Genomic DNA, 13,812 nt, shown 5'->3' with positions numbered 1-13,812 from the left:
AATAGGCAGAAGATACAGGACAGACCCGACCTTGAAATCATAGAAAAAACAATCAGAAAGGGATTGGGTATAGAGTATATGTAAAGTGATTAAAGGCATAAGATAAAGGGGAAATCTACAAAAGAAAAAAAAGAAAAAAAAAAAAAAGACCAAACCAAACCCAGACTTGGACTCCAAAAAGGACTTCTAGAATAGTCACTGAAATTAAAATTTAATGAATAAAAATAATTATAGTTAACATTATTGAATGATTACTATGTGACAGGCATGGTAAAAGTATGTGTTATGTGTATTAAATAAATCACTGAATCCTCATTAAAACCTGAAGTCAGGGGCGCCTGGGTGGCTCAGTGGGTTGAAGCCTCTGCCTTTGGCTCAGGTCATGATCCCAGGGTCCTGGGATCGAGCCCCACATTGGGCTCTCTGCTCTGCGGGGGGCCTGCTTCCTCCTCTCTCTCTGCCTGCCTCTCTGCCTACTTGTGATCTGTCTGTCAAATAAATAAATAAAATCTTTAAAAAAAAAATAAAAAAAAAATAACCTGAAGTCAAAAAAAAAAAGCAAAACAAAAAACAAACCTGAGGTCAGTTTCTTACTTCCATTTTAAGGTCAAGAAATTCAGACAAAAATGTAAAAGCTGGTAATAAATAAATCTGGGGCTATAAACCACGTCGAATGGTTCCATCCAGAGTTCTTTTTCATTACTGAAAATTACAATAGACTGAGAAATCTACTGAAACTTACAAATAGCAGAAGAGGGAATTAAAAATTGGAAGAAAGACATGAGATGGCTTCACAGGGTGTGACATGGGAGAAGTAGTGCCTGGGACAGAAGCTGGATGTGCTACCGCGTGGTCTCAAGTCCAGCTGATGACTGGTCTCATGGAGAGTCTGGGTGAAGCTCCGCACTTCTAACCACAGTTCTTCCGTGAGGAGAAGAGAATTTGTGCAATAGCTTCCATTGCCCACACATCCAAGATTTGTCCCACAGGGGTTAATACCCTACATCTAAAGGACAACAGGGAGCCACGAGTAGAGTCTAGAGGAACCACAGACTGTTCCATGTGCAAAGTCTGTGGCCAGGTTGGCAGCTGGGGTAAGTCAGTGCCCAAAGCCCAGGAGGACGGTGGGGCCCAGAGGATCCAAGAAGCATAGGAAGGGTCTCCGTTATAAGAAGTTAAGAGAACTGGAGATGAGGACAAGAAGGTCCAGGATGCATCCTAAGAATTTCAGGAGTAGAGACAGTGGGGAAAGAGAAGTATAAAAAGGGAATGTCTGAGAATTTTGAAGATTTGATGAAAACTATAGACTATCAAATTAAATAACCACTGAGTAGGATACATAAAAAATACACAGGCACAGATAATTTTAATAACATGATTAAGAAATCTTGACCATATATATATATACATATACATATATCTTTGAAGACAGAATATCATCTCTATCATAATTTCATTAAAAAAGATTTAACTAGAAAATCTACATTTGGAAATTAAGAAATAAGTATGTAAATAACCCATAGATGAAGAAATCAATTAGAAAGGAGTCTGAATGTAATTATGCTAAAAGAATGCTTATTAAAATGTGTGTGATATAGTTAAAGCAATATTTGGGGGAAGTTTTTAGTCTTAAATACATTTGAACTATTTAAAGTTGCTTAATTAAGGTCAAAATATAGAATTCATCCAGTTTGCTATATCTTTGAGAGTAAGGCTATTAAGTCTTGAAAAAAAATACCATTTACAATAGTACTGAAAATATCAAATATTGAGAAATTAAAGAAACAGAAAGCTCTAAAAAATAATGAGAAGTGAAAGCCCTAAATAAAAGGTCCCATAAATGAATACAAATAGACCCATTTATGAATGAGTGATTGGTACACAAGCTTGCAGATACAACACTGCAAAACAGTAAGGGAAAGAATGCACTGTTTAATAAATAATGTTGGGACAATTTGTCATCTATATGGAAAAAGATAAAACCGTATCAGTTAAGTAGAAAAATAATTCCAGGATTAAGAGTCCCAAATGCAAAAGAGTTAAATTGTAAAACATTCTTTTTTTTTTTTTTTAAGGTAGGAGAACATTTTCATAATCTCAGGGAAGAAAAGGATTACTTCAACGAGACACAAAACACAAAATGTCCAGAAAAAATGAATAAGTTTGAGAGTATAGTGAAAAAAATTTTATATGTTAAGACACCAGTAACCAGATGAAAAGATAAACCAGAGAATGGAATGGAATCTTTGTTGCATGTTTAAATGGCAAAAGTTTGGCATCCAAATACATAAGAAACTCCTAATTATTAGCAACGGAAAGGGCAAGGCCACAAGAGATCGGTAGGAAAATTGGTGCCATGCAATTCACCCGGAGGTAATCTAAACTGCCAATTAAAATAAGAACAGATCCACAAACTCACTAGTCAAAACAGGAAACTATTTTATGCCCATGAACATCTAAACACACCAAATTTTGCTGAGGATGTAGGGAAACAGGTGCATTCTGGGTAGGCTTTCAAAATCTAGTTGTCACAATGGTACCTATATGAAGATGTTACAATCCAACTTCCTGAAACAAGACCATGGAAACAAACTTCCTGTGTTTAGGGGGATGGAAAAATAAACTGTGCTTTATTTATATAACTGGATACTTGTAGCAGCTATCACATCCTATGTATATGCCTGAATCACATCTATATGTATCAACATGGATGAAATCCAAAACCGTAATATGGATTGACACAAACAAGAGCCAAAAGATACCTATTAATGTGAAACCATTTATTGCATTTGAAGGACAACAAAACAATAATATTTATTTTTTGTGGTGACTAACACACACATACGCACACACGCACAGTGTGGAAATACAAAATCATACACAGAAGAGGGGGCAAAGAATGTGTGTATGACTTGTTTATTCATATGCTGTTTTCCCTAAAGGAAAAGATGTTACTTTTATGTTACTTAACGTTACTGTTACATTAGTTTTTGTCTCTTTGGAATGTTTCCCAATTCAACTTACTTTTTAAAATTTAAGAATGAAATCAGTTGAGAAAGCATCCTCCCTAAAATGTAACTGTTATTCAGCCCCTGGGAGTTGCTTGCAGCGTTTCTGCTCTGTCTGGAATTTTAAGGGAAAAAAAGGCAGTAGAAGCATACCTCAGACCATGAACCTCGCCTTTGGCAGCTATCAGAGAAGGAGCGCTCTCTAGCCCATCTCCCAAATCTATGTCCTGAAGCAACAGCAATGTGCCTCCCAGTTTTCCGGTTGACGGGCTGGGCCCAGGAACAGCAATGAACCTGAGGAAACCCTGAGAGGCCAGGTCTGAAACCACAGTGGATTTCACAGAGGGCACTTGAGAACAAATTATGTGGGTGGACAGTTCCACCCTGTCTGAACTCAGAATGTGGAGTCAACGCCACTACTACCTCCCTGATTTAAGAAATTGCTGAGGTACAACTGCAGAAATTGAGAGCAAAATGTATTCTTAACTAGTGCAGTCCCAAGATGATAAACATGCTCGTCCAGAGGCTAACTGTAGCCTGCACATGCACATTACTTGGCCCGGTGTTTGGTCAGTCTTTTACAAAAACACAAAAACCAAAAAACAACCCAGACACTGTGTGTTTTGCCAAAATTTGACTTATTTGCTAACATCTGGAGTTTGAGAGATTTCTTATGGAAATTGGACCCCCCACTCCTTACCCACCCCCCTTCTCTCCTGAAGAAGGCAGGGATTCTGGTATTACTGAGCCTGAATTCTAGAATGTCAATGAAGTCTGGTCCATACCCCTTGGGCTGAGTCAGTATCTCACCAGCTGGTCCCTCTGGAACTTTCAATTCCCCCATTTTACAGAAAGACTGTCTTGAGGCTCAGAGATATCAAGTCCCCTGCCCAATGCCACAGTTATCCTATGGAGAGAGCCATCCTGGCAACCCCAGACCAGTGACTGGTTGACTTGTTATTCTTTTTCTCTACACACATTTCAAGGTTTCTAATGACACTTTTTATATAATTCAGCAGATGCAAAGGAAATGATCATTATTATCAATTTTAACAAAAACTTGCTTCAAACGATGATAAAAAGAATACAAATGGATTAACTGTATTATCAGCAAGAAGTCATTAAGATTTGACCAAACTCAAGACAAATAATGTTACATGTAAAAACTAATAAGGGACTATGACAATATAATTAAAAATTGGTATAATTAAAGGTTGTATGATCACAGAGCATCACTTTTCCAGGCTGATCTTTACATACCCCTCATTTCCCCCCTGCCTCCTTCCCCTACCTCTCCTCTTCTTTGGAGTCTAGAAGGATGTGCAAACTCTGCTCCGGGCCTCTGCCCCATGCCTTCCCACAACATACACTTTCTTTAGGTTTTTGCTTGTTGTATTTATTTGCTCCTGGATTAATGATAGTAGACAATCTACAGTAACTTGGATGAGTTTAATATGCCATGTCTGGGGCGCCTGGGTGGCTCAGTGGGTTAAGCCTCTGCCTTCAGTTCAAGTCATGATCTCAGGGTCCTGGAATTGAGTCCCGCATTGGGCTCTCTGCTCGGCAGGGAGCCTGCTTCCTCCTCTCTCTCTCTGCTTGCCTCTCTGCCTACTTGTGATCTCTCTCTGTCAAATAAATAAATAAAATCTTTAAAAAAAATATGCCATGCCCGAAGTATTGGGTTGGGCATTCCTAGTCTATGCAAAGTGCATTTCTGTTAGAACCAGCTACATGAAGAGATTACATGGATTATAAAATTCCTTAAAATGGAAAATACTCAATAACCTAAGTGTAAATTGACATGGGGATGCCTCAATGGACTTTAGCATATTCGTATACTGTGGAAAATCATGCAACGGGAAAAAAAGAAAGAGAGATGAATGTATATCACATATAACATGGACAGAGACGTAGGTTGCAAAAGGATGAGTATAACATGGTACCGATTATGTTAAAAAATAGCAACAAAATCACATGTTGTTTGTAGGTCCATTTATGTCTACCCAAATGCATAGAAAATGCCCAGAAAGAAACATGAAGTGGTGAGTGGATGACTTTTGTTTCGATAGGGAGGGGGAGAGGTACAAAGATGCTCAAAGAGGATTTTAGCTTCATCTTTCATGTCTTAATTTAAAAGAAAAAGTACGTAGATTACATATGGTAGTAACACATATTTATGTGACTATTAACTCTTCTAATCACAATCTCAATCATGAAATTGTAAAACTGCTCATCTTTGGAAATGAAACTTTTGCTGCACTATCACCCAAACTAACTTTTTAAGTGTATAAATCACAGATGCATCTGACAAGTTAAATTTGACTCTCACGAGTTCAAATCAAGCCAACTAGAAGTTATAATAGTTTGGAGGACACCTAATTTATCTTAGCAAAGAATAGGAAATATGGAGTGCATTTAAATGAATCTGGGATCTCTCAGATTATAGATCAAAATCAAAGTGACAGATTCCTTAATTCATCCTAACATGAGTTTTATTTCTAAGGTGCTAATAAGTTTTCAGTGATAAGATTTCTCAACAATAGCGACAGAACACTGGAGTGTGAATTTTGACAAGGGGGAACCAAGCCCCAGAGAGGTCAGAGTTCAGTGTGAGGTGACACCTAGGAAATGTCAGGGCTGGGAGTCCCCCAGCACTCTATGCTTTCTGCCAGGCCATGCTGCCTGCTCTGACTCACCAGTATGACATAGTGTTTCTCTGGAGCCGGTGTTCTCATCCCTAGCCATTATCTCAGACCTCGGTCCCTATCTATCTATCTGTCTATCTATCTATTTATCTATCTAATCTATCATCATCATCATCTATCATCTTCTGCCTCTGGAGGTCTTTCCTCAGTATCCTCAACTCCCACGGAACCAGAGAGGCTTGTTCCTCTCCTCTTCCACCAGCCTTTCCCCCAGCGCATTCCACCTGTTACCCTGGCATGCCCGCTTGCTCGCATCCCCCAGGCTGCCCGCCCAGCACCGGCGTGGAGCCCAAAGTCACGCACTCACCGGGACTCAAGGACTACGCCCCGCGGGTGGGGCCTGTGCGTTCCCAGGACGCGGGGCTGGGTATCGCGCAGCCCATCACTCACCTTGCCTGTCGTTGGCGCCGCTGCCAGGAGCACCAGCAGGAGCAGCCGCAGCAACACGGGCGTCCTGGGCGCAGTCCGGGGGCGCATGGTGGGCGCCCGCTCAGAGCCCCGGCGTGTCCAGTGACCCTCAGGCTCTGCGGCCACCGCGTCCCTTGCGCGACGCGGGTTGGGGAGCCTGGTTGTGAAGCTCGCCTCGCCAGCCCGCCCGGGGCGGGTTATGTAGGGCTCAGCCACGCCGTCCGTCCCTCCCCACTGAGGTTTTTGACTGCGGCTCCAAGGGAGGGAAGAAGTGGCTTAGGTCCCGCCCTCGTCCCCCCTCCCCTTCAACTCACCAGGCAATGTCCCTCCGACCTGGGCGTCGTGCCCAGCAGGGGAGAAAAAACTGCGCTGCGGGGCAGGTGGGCGCAGATCCAGGGTAAGGGGTTAGGAGATGATGCTCCCAAGGTCCTGGGGCCGAGGCCGGGCCGGGGGGCGCGGGTCGGAGGTGGAGAATTTGGGGGTGTGCGCTGGGGAGGCGACTCAGCGGGGCTGGGGGAGTGGCCAGCGGCCGTGCCCAGATTAAGCAGGAGGCGCGCTGGGGCGTCCGCACTCGAGCGGCCCAGCCTGCTTCCCGCTCCCGCCGCGCTGCCGCCGCGCTGCCTTCGCGCAGCCTCCGCTTCTCAACCCGCCGCCGACTGGCAGCCGCCGCACTTGGCGGTGAAAGCGCGGAGACCCCGCCGCCGAGTCGCGCGTGGATTTGGACGCGGCGGGGCGGGAAGGCGCGGCGCGGCGGGTGTCCCTGAGGTAAGGCGCCCACCGCCCAGACTGCGCAATCGCTGCCCCCGGCCTCGGGCACCTGTCTGGAGTGGGGGTGGGGGCAGGCAGTGGCGGAAGCGTGACAACTGAGGGTGGGGCGCGCGGGGTGGCGGGCGGGGCGGGGAGTTGGGGTCCCGGGGTCACCAGAGGAGAGCTTGTCTGGCTCCCGGGCTTGTCTGCCCGGGCTTGAACCGGGCGCTGTGTTTTGATTAATTTGGAGACTCGAGTTACCAGCCTGGCAGTCTGGGCACTCCGGAATGCCAAGAGCAAGAGGCAGCTGAGGGGAAAGAGAAAGCCCATCCTATTCTCTGCTGCGCTGAACTGGCTTTTCAGGGTAAATCTTATCTGCGGAAATGGCAGAGGAAACCAAAAGCCAACTCTGTCCAGGGTGTCTCCGTCCTGAGAGTGCTCTTCGTGGAGGTCCAGTATCTGGCTTGTTAGGACACTATCTTCAGAGCAGGGCTCCTGCCCTTTCTTGTGCCACTGGCCATATGGGCTCTGGGGAGACATTTAGACCCCTTTTCGTAATCATGTCATTAAATACACAAGATCACAAAATTAAATTTTGTGATCTTGTGTATTTAATCCCAGTTTTACTGGGATGCAGTTATCAGAGTATTAAAGTCATGATATAGTGACATGTGCGACATTATTATTGCACTAACTACCTGCATCTAACAACAGATCTATCAAACACCTGTGATCCCAAACTAGTGGTGACAGCAAAACTAGCATGTGACATGGAAACACCAGCAAGTGCCCTCTCAAGGGCTACCAGTAGGATTGTAATTTTTTGCCTATATTCCGAACTGCAGGAAGTGCCGAACTTTCAAGAAAGGTTAGTGAAAAGAGAGGTGTACTTTTTTTGGCCATACAAGATCACAGACCACCTGGATTCCATCTCTACCTTAAGGCCCCCTGCTCTGAAGCAGTGTTTGCTGACATCTGCAGTCCTTGGTCATCAAGCACCACGTGGGAAATATGAGTTTTAGTTATTGATTGTGGAACCACTTGCTCTCCATTAGAATAAGGTCTCTTACTGTATTGGATCTACTGTAGATATGTAGGTGGGCAAAATCCTGACAGTGAATGAAGGCATCTCACCCTGGCTTGGGCGGGGGGTGGGGGGCGTTGGGGAGTGAATTTACTGTCTTCCCTCTGTTTTTTATGCCAGCAATTGTTGACTCTGTCTGTGCATTACAATCTCCTAAGGAACCTCTGAAAACCCTGATACCCAATTGATTCCAAGCCAGTCACACCAGACCTTCCAGTGGTGGGACTTGGGTGTGTTTTGAAGCTCTCTAGAGATTCCCATGTGCAGCCAAGTTTGAGAACTGCTGTTTTACATGCAGATTTCAGTTAGCTGAATTGAATTAGGGCCTCTCCTTTGTAGAAAAATCCAGGATATATGTTAAACTCTCTATTAAGACAGGGGTGTCCAAGCCACAGATGTTGCAGTGTGGGACATAGCTTCTTTCTGTTGACAGGGAAGGCTCTAGGGAAACTTCTCCTGTCACTCTTGTGAGAAAGGACATCAGGAGCTCGGTTGATGAAATTAAAGTGTCTAAGAATTCCAAGTATGATAATATTGCATGAACTGACATTTCCTCCTAGAGGAAGAAAAAAAAACAAAAACAAACAAACAAACAAAACCACCCTCAATGCCAGTGCTAAGTACTCTTTCTTTTGGCCAAATTTTGGAAGAGCTCTCAATTTTGGTTTTTAATTGCTTTTTTCTGAAACCAAGTCATTTTGACAGCAGGTCAGACTCGGCTTTATTAACTTTGAACTGGGAGGCAGCGGTCAAGTGCATGTCACTTCTGATGCTGCAACACAGCAGGAAGGAAGCCTGGGATGTAAATACGGAAAGATGGAAGCAGGGGTGAAGAACTTGGTCTTTGGGGTAGCCTCTAGATTTTGAATCCTTTTCACACTTACTAGTATGAGCTAACCTTTCTGATGTGGGATATTCTCTTCTGTAAAATGGGCATAATCATAGCACCCACCATCAGGAGTTGTAGGAATCCAGAGTGGTAATGCATTAGAAGCCCTCTGTCCAGGGTCTTCACAAAACAATTGTATCTTGGGATCCGATTCTCCAGTTGCATAAAGGAAAAGAGGGTGAACCCAATGAGAAATGGTGGCACAAGCTCTTCTCAGCTCAGTAGGAAAGGGGTAATGGCCAAGCACGTCCCACCAGCTCCCTTGAGGTCAGCCAAGTACTAAAACATCTAGAACCTTGCTACTTGGTATCCCTGGGAACAGTAGTTTTGGTCTCCTGGAGAGCTGGTTAGAAATGCACAGTTTCAGGTACCACCCCAGACCCATTGAATCAGAGCCTGCATTCAGCAAGGTCTCTGCTGAGCCTCCTCACATTAAACTTTGAGAAGTGGCTTTTCTAACAGCCACATTTCACCTCCCGTTCGTTACCTCCACACCACATACATACATTCCCTCTGGTACAGCATTGTATACCTGAAACTAATATCAGATTCTAGGTCAGCTATACATACATTTAAATAAAAAAGAATAGTCTCTCTCACACACACAAAATATTTGGTATACTCACTAGGTGGTGTCTATAAATCAGAATTCTTGATTTTTAAAAAAATAGGCTTGGGGTCGAGAGAGTTGTTTTTTCCACTGTTGTTTCTTTATTTTTCTCTTTTTTTTTTCAATTTGTCTTTATTTTTCTAAGTACTTCACTAGTACTTTTGATATAATGTTCAGTGACTCATTAGTTGGGTATAACACCCAGGGCTCATCACCTCATGTGCCCTCCTTAATGCCCATCACCCAGTTATCCCATCCAATGTACTAAGTAACGTAAAGTGGGGATGGTTCTTTTTGTCTGTACAGAGGACACAGAGACCTCTACTTTTCACACTGAGAGCAGGTGAGGGTTTTGAACCAAGTGGTCATTGCCTCTGACAAGCTTGATATTATTACTTTGCCCTTTTTCATCATCACAATATCATGTTTGTTTTCTACACAGTGCTTAAATGCATAGCGTTTGCCTCCCTTCATGTGAGTGGAAGCCCCATGAGGACAGGGGTCTTTTTGGAGTTCTTTACTGTTGTTAAATGAATGCAGTTGAATGATGTCACCAATTCCCTCAGGATTCACATGGCCTGGTACTGCACTCATCATCTGTGAATGACAATAGCTTTCTAGCTCATCCCCTGCAAGTTCTCTCAGAAACCCTTCTTCTAAAACATTGTCAGAGTTCCACCTAAAACTGCACGTGGTGTGGGAAAGGACAGATTGCTTCTGGAACACTTATAAGCAGTCTCCAAATTTCAGAGGCTTAGGGTAACAAGATTTTTTTTTCCCCCATTTTCCTTACATGTTCATCACAGAGTGTGGGGAGGTGAGAAAGGGGAAGATGCTCTGTTTATCATAGCCACTCAGTAACCTAGAAATTCCCATGCAATGCGTTCTCTGATCTCTTCAGAAGGGAGAGAGAATGTGCCAAATCCAAAGCTGCTCTAGAAGCTTCCACCTGGAGGGGACACGTACTACTTACACACTCACATTTCACTAGCCACACTTCATTTTGTAAGTGACAGGGAAATGAAGTCTACCATGTGCCCGGAAAGAGAGCTGGAAGTATTTGGTGAATGTTAGTAATGTTCATCATACATGATCCCATTTGCTTACTTTAAAGCAGCCAGAAACCCTTCTCTGTCTACTTTACAGCTAATTTCACACTGTTTAGAATAGAATAGAGTGGTTCCAAATCAACTTTTTGTACTGCATGTTACTTTTCTGGATTACAAGGGCAGGGGCAGAGGGTGACTTTTTTTAATGTAATAAATGCAGCACAAAAATTAATTTACTGCACCATAATTTTTGTACAAAGAACAGTACCTAAAGTACACAATTCAAGTTGCATTCATCCTGTGAAACCACGATACAGATCATGATACAGAGCTTTTCTCTCATTTTTCGCCCCTTTGTAGTCCATCTTTCTCTACTCCCGTTCCCAGGCAAACCTTGATCTGCTTTCCGTCACTGCAGATTCCTTGGCATTTTCTAGAATTTTACATAAATGGAATCAAACAGTATGTGCCCTTTTGTGTCTGGCTTCTCTGACTCGGCAGAATGATGCGGAGACCCATCCATGTTGAGGATAACAGCAGTTTGTTTCTGCCGCCCAGTCGGGTTCCACTGTATGGATAGCAGCTTTTTAAGTGCCACTTACCAGTGGTTGGACATTTGATTTGTTTCCAAGTTAGGGACTTACAAATAAAGCTCCTGTGAAATTTTTTTTAAATTTTTTAAAAAAGATTTTATTTATTTATTTGACAGACAGAGATAACAAGTAGGCAGAGAGGCAGGCAGAGAGAGAGGAAGGAAAGCAGCCTCCCTGCTGAGCAGAGAGCCTGATGGGGGGCTCGATCCCAGGATCCTGGGATCATGACCTGAGCCGAAGGCAGAGGCTTTAACCCACTGAGCCACCCAGGCACCCCAACTGTGAAAATTTTTGTACAAGGCTTTGTGTGGACACGTGTTTCCAATTCTCTTGAATATATACCTAGAAGTAAAATGGCTAGATGTATGTTTAATTGTGAAAGAAACCGTTTTCCAAAGGAGTTGTGTCATTCTGCATTCTCACCAGCAATGTATGAGAGTTCCAGTGCCTCCATGTACTTGTGGCGCATTCTTGTGGTGTCCTCAGTGTTCTTTGTTATATTGTAGTAGTTATAGGGTGGTATGTCTGTATGCTTTTCATTTGCCTGATAACTAACGATGCTACATATCTTTTCATGTACTTAACCATTCGTAGAACTTCTTTTGTGAGGTGTCTGCTCAAATCTACTCCCCCATTTAAAAAACATTGATTGTTTCCCTTCTTACTGTTGAGTCACAATAGTTACTTACATATTCTGGACACAATATCCTTGCCAGATATATTTACTATAAATATTTCCTCCCATTCTCTGACTTGTCTTTTCATTTCTTTATTGGTGTCTTTTGAAATGCAAATATTTTTCTTTTGCTGAAGCCCAGTTTATCAACATTTTCTTATTTTGTTTTGTCTTTTTTTTTTTTTTTTTTTTTTTTTTGTTATCTGAGTAATCACTTACACTAAGGTTACAAAGATTTCATCTATGTTTTCTTCTTTGGTTGTATTTTTATGGTTTAAGCCAATGATCCATTTTAAGTTAATTTAGGAATATGGTATGAAGCAAGGATCTATTTTAAATTTTCCTTTACATATGGCTATCCAATTGTTCCAGCACCATTCATTGAAAAGACCTCTTTCTCCACTAAATTGTCTTAGCACCTTCATAGAAAACTAATTAATCATCTACATTTAGGTCTTTTTTTTGTTCCCCTGATGCATATGTCTCTTTTTTCACCAATACCACATTTCTTTATTACTACAGCTTTTTTAAAAAAAGATTTTATTTATTTATTTGACAGAGGGAGATCACAAGTAGGCAGAGCAGCAGGCAGAGAGAGAGGAGGAAGCGGGCTCCCTGCTGAGCAGAGAGCCCAATGTGGGGCTCAATCCCAGGACCCTGAGATCATGACCTGAGCCGAAGGCAGAGGCTTTAACCCACTGAGCCACCCAGGTGCCCCTATTACTACAGCTTTAGAACAAGGTTTGAAATTAGGGTATGTAAGTTCTCCAACTTTGTTGTTGTTATTTTAAAAAATAGCTTATACTATTCTAGATAATTTGAACATACATATATGTGGATTTTATCAGCTAATGTTGTGCTATGGAGAGTTGAGTCTATGTTCATGAGTTCATGAGTCTATGTTCATGTAGTTTTCCTGTAATATCTTGTAATATCCTTGGAATCTGAGTAATACTAGCCTCATAAAATGAGTTGCCCAGTGTTCCCTCTTCTATTTTCTGTAAGTCTATGTGAAGAATTTATATCATTTCTTCCTTAAATATTTGATAGAATTCACTAGTGAAGGCAGCTGACCCTGGAGTTTTCCCTGTGGAAAGTTTTAAATGACTCAGTTAATTAATCCCAAATTTAATTGATATAGGCTATTCAGATTTTCTATTGCTTCCTGTATCAGTTCTGATAATTTTCATCTTTCATGAAATCTGTTCATTTCTTATACATTGTCAAATTTATTGGTATATAATTGTTCAGAAGATTCTGTAATGATCTTTTTTAATACCTGTAGATCTATAATGTTTTCCCTCTTGTCATTTCTTACCATTGGTAATTTCTCAAGTAGATCCATTTTATTTACCTTTTCAGCTTAGAGTGTCTTTTGTTTTTCTCTATTGCTTGAGTGCTTTCTCTTTTATTGAGTTCCTTTTCTACCTTTATTATTTCCTAGGCTTTACTTCAGGATATTTATTCTCCTCTCCTAGTTTTCTAAATAGGGGCTCAGATCATTGATTTTAGACTTTTCTTCTTTCCTTTCCTGATATGAACAGTTGTAGATTTATTTTCTTTATCTAGGCTAGCTAAGTTGTATCCCATACATTTTGCTATGTTTTTTAAAAATTATTATTATTCAGTTCAAAATATTGTCCTTGATGAATATGTTATTTGGACAGTGTTGATTTCCAAATACTAGGAAATACATTTCCTAGATGGTTTACGGTTCAGTTCTAATTCAATTCTCTGCAAGATTTCAGTCTTTTGAAACCTACTGAGACTTGTTTTATAGTCCGGCGTAGGGTCTATCTTGATGAACACACTACATCCACTTGGAAAGAATATATATTTTGCAGTCGTTGGGTGTAGTGTCTTATATATATATAAATTAGGGTAAAGTGGTTCATGGTGTTATTCAGATCTTCTGTGTCTTGATTGATATTTTCTACCTTGTTCTATCAGTTACCAAGAGAAGCATTAGTTTCCAACTATGTTTGAGAATTTATCTATTTCTTCTTTTAGTTTTTCAGTTTTTGCTTCAGGTATTTTGAAGTT

At 41.8% G+C, this 13,812-nt stretch overlaps 2 protein-coding genes across 4 annotated transcripts in view; one reads left to right on the top strand and one right to left on the bottom strand.

Annotated features, from left to right (window-relative positions):
* Positions 1–6,396, bottom strand: part of COL4A3 (collagen type IV alpha 3 chain) — a 125,818-nt gene extending 119,422 nt beyond the window's left edge. Inside the window, exon 1 of the mRNA XM_032857373.1 lies at positions 6,104–6,396. Coding sequence (XP_032713264.1) covers positions 6,104–6,190 — 87 coding nt within the window. The 5' untranslated portion in view covers positions 6,191–6,396. The remainder of the gene's footprint in view (positions 1–6,103) is intronic.
* A 41-nt stretch (positions 6,397–6,437) lies between these two features.
* The window catches only part of COL4A4 (collagen type IV alpha 4 chain), a 121,912-nt gene continuing 114,537 nt past the window's right edge, over positions 6,438–13,812 (top strand). For 2 of the 3 annotated variants that reach the window (XM_032857372.1, XM_032857369.1), the window contains exon 1: positions 6,865–6,886. The gene's annotated coding sequence lies outside the window, so the exon portion shown is untranslated. Of the gene's footprint in view, positions 6,519–6,864; positions 6,887–13,812 lie in introns of those variants that run through there. The other variant, XM_032857371.1, reaches the window with a different exon arrangement.

This window comes from Lontra canadensis, unplaced genomic scaffold (genome assembly GCF_010015895.1).
Source record: "Lontra canadensis isolate GAN:19392208 unplaced genomic scaffold, GSC_riverotter_1.0 scaffold13, whole genome shotgun sequence".
Taxonomy (NCBI): Eukaryota; Metazoa; Chordata; class Mammalia; order Carnivora; family Mustelidae; genus Lontra; species Lontra canadensis.
The sequence above is the reverse complement of the archived record's forward strand: the minus strand, read 5'-3'. Positions and strand labels throughout refer to the sequence as shown.